The following is a 2,500-nucleotide window of genomic DNA, read 5'->3' as shown; positions in this document are numbered from 1 at the left end:
ACAATTCCTTTTAAACTTAAAATATATAATTCATCACATTTAGAAGGTAGCCTATCAAAAATGAGAATATTGAGAAATTTATATTTATTAATTTTTTTTTTTTTTCTATTAATGAGTGGTCTTTTTTTTTTCCATATTCTTTTGTTCTTTTAATCAAATACAATTGATATTGTCAGATGTGTGAAACAAGTATGTGTATAGATTTTTTTTTCAATCTGTTTAATTCTTTCAGATGATAGATGTATAATTCGTCACCTTTGCAAGGTAGTTTGTCAAAAAGAGAATATTTATTAGCTGCCTTAGAAATATATGTTTGATAACTAAAGGTTTATGAAAGAAAAACTAAAAGAAAAAAAAAAAAAAATTGATAGGGCATAACAGAATACAGGAATGTGATGTTTTTAAGAACTTTTGTTTTCATCCTGCTATAAGGATAAAGATAAACATTTTTTTTCTTTTTACTTATCCTCAGAGACACACCAACATCTGCAGGGCCAAACAGCTTTGGCAAGACGAGGATGGGTTTCTGCGATTCCAAAAAGATTTATGAGAAACAGTTAAGAGATGTCCAGGATAAAGCGAACAAGTTAGAATAATCGCAAGAGTCGTTAGGGTTATAGAAAATGTCCAAAAAATGTTATTGCGGGTAATCTAGAATCCACATAGTAGGAAGTGTTTGGATGCATTTTGTTGATTTTTGAGGTGGAAGATGGTTCTTGAGTATGGATTTGCAACAGTGCATGAAGAGGCTCTCTGTCAAGACCAATGATGTGTTCTGTTATAATGTTTGATCAGATGTAAGAGTCTAGACAGTAAAAGTCTTTGCTCATATAGGTAACCTTAAGGCATACATAATAGGGATTTGGAAGTTAGTGGAATGTGGTATGATCTGGTGCAACTGACATAGCAGCACAGTCAACCTAATTTATAAAAAAAAGGCTTGCACAGACAACTTTAGTGGTCAGATTTGTTGTCAGTTTATGAAATAAAAGCACATAACAACCACTGCTGGGTCATTTCATCACAAATGACTGTAATTATATGATGGAAAATGTACATTTAATCTGTTTGGGGCTATTCACTGTTTATTAGTGTGTGTGTGGCACTGATGAAATACTTGGTATGAGTACTGAAGCTTCCTGCCATCCTGTACACTTTTCTTGCTTATACATGCCATGTACATTTAGCATTATAGTCTCAGCTATTTAGGAAGAAGTGAACTGAAATTTATGGGATTTCTATTTATTTTATATGAAATGAATATCGGTATGGAGGATGATCATAGTAATATTGACCCAGTGCCCCTGTTCATGTTCATTCTAATTTTAGTTTAATGCTTGGCTCCACAGGTGCTTAGTCCTACCTATCTCACCAGTTTACCCTATTATTTGATTTTTGCAAAGATATTTTTTTTATTTTGGTATTTTTATTCTTATTAGTTTTTCATTAAGCTTTTCATAACATGAAAATCCTAATATCAATAACAATAACACCAATTTTCATAGCATTAAAAAAAAAAAAAAAACATTTTCTTGCAAATTCAAGGCATGGGGGAACTAGGCACAGTCACTAGAGCCTATTAATTATCTCCACGGTGGCTGAGCAGTTGTGGAGCCGTCTGTGTACAACAAATTAATAAAAAATCACTACAGTACGTAAACCAAAGGCCAGAGGGTTAACAGTGTGAATGATCTTGATAAAGACTGATAAACACGACAACAGCATTTGAATGATGATCTAATAATTATGAAAGTATAAGAAAATAGTTATAGTTACTGTAACTGCATTTTGATTGTGTAATATTAAAGAAAAAAAAATGAGATTTATTTTTCTGTTATTACCACTCACGCAAAAATATGTTCATTTGTATCATTCAGCTTTTAGGAATTGGTCTTTCTTGTGATTTCAAAGACTAGTATTTGTGTGTAATAATATATCTATATCTGCCTATATATCTACACACACACACACACACACACACACACACACACACACACACACACACACACACACACACACACACACACACACACACACACACACACACACATACACATATGTATGTATATGTATGTATGCATGTATATACATGTATGTATGTATTTTCATATGTATACATGTGTATGGATATATATATATATATATATATATATATATATATATATATATATATATATATAATGTATATATATTTGTGCTTTGAAATGCAAGAAATGATGCTGTAATTTCTTTTCTAGGTATACAAGATTTAGATATTTTGAAATGAATATTTCTGTTTTTGAAGGTTGAAGTATACTTTTTTGTGACACACTTTGGTTCTAATGCCTTCATTATTATTTTTTATCTATAGAACTTCCTAAAATGAAGTCTAGTTAATACGATGATATCTCTTCCATGTAGCATATACAGCGATACTTTTAGGAAAAAATTAAAACAAGTTATTGCAGGATTTTGTAGAATTCAAAGAAGTCTTACATTAAGATTTCAGAGGTTTCTTGTC

General features: G+C 30.8%; 1 protein-coding gene across 8 annotated transcripts in view; it reads left to right on the top strand.

Moving 5' to 3' along the window:
* The window catches only part of LOC125040597 (PEST proteolytic signal-containing nuclear protein-like), an 11,227-nt gene extending 9,201 nt beyond the window's left edge, over positions 1-2,026 (top strand). For all 8 annotated transcript variants that reach the window (XM_047635227.1, XM_047635226.1, XM_047635225.1 and 5 more), the window contains exon 4: positions 473-2,026. In XM_047635227.1, the coding sequence (XP_047491183.1) occupies positions 473-596 (124 nt within the window). In that variant the 3' untranslated portion in view covers positions 597-2,026. The remainder of the gene's footprint in view (positions 1-472) is intronic.
* Positions 2,027-2,500: the final 474 nt, after the last annotated feature.

The sequence above is a fragment of the Penaeus chinensis genome, chromosome 29 (assembly GCF_019202785.1).
Source record: "Penaeus chinensis breed Huanghai No. 1 chromosome 29, ASM1920278v2, whole genome shotgun sequence".
NCBI classification, from domain to species: domain Eukaryota; kingdom Metazoa; phylum Arthropoda; class Malacostraca; order Decapoda; family Penaeidae; genus Penaeus; species Penaeus chinensis.
Note: the sequence above shows the minus strand (reverse complement) of the source record. Positions and strands in the feature narration are given on the sequence as shown.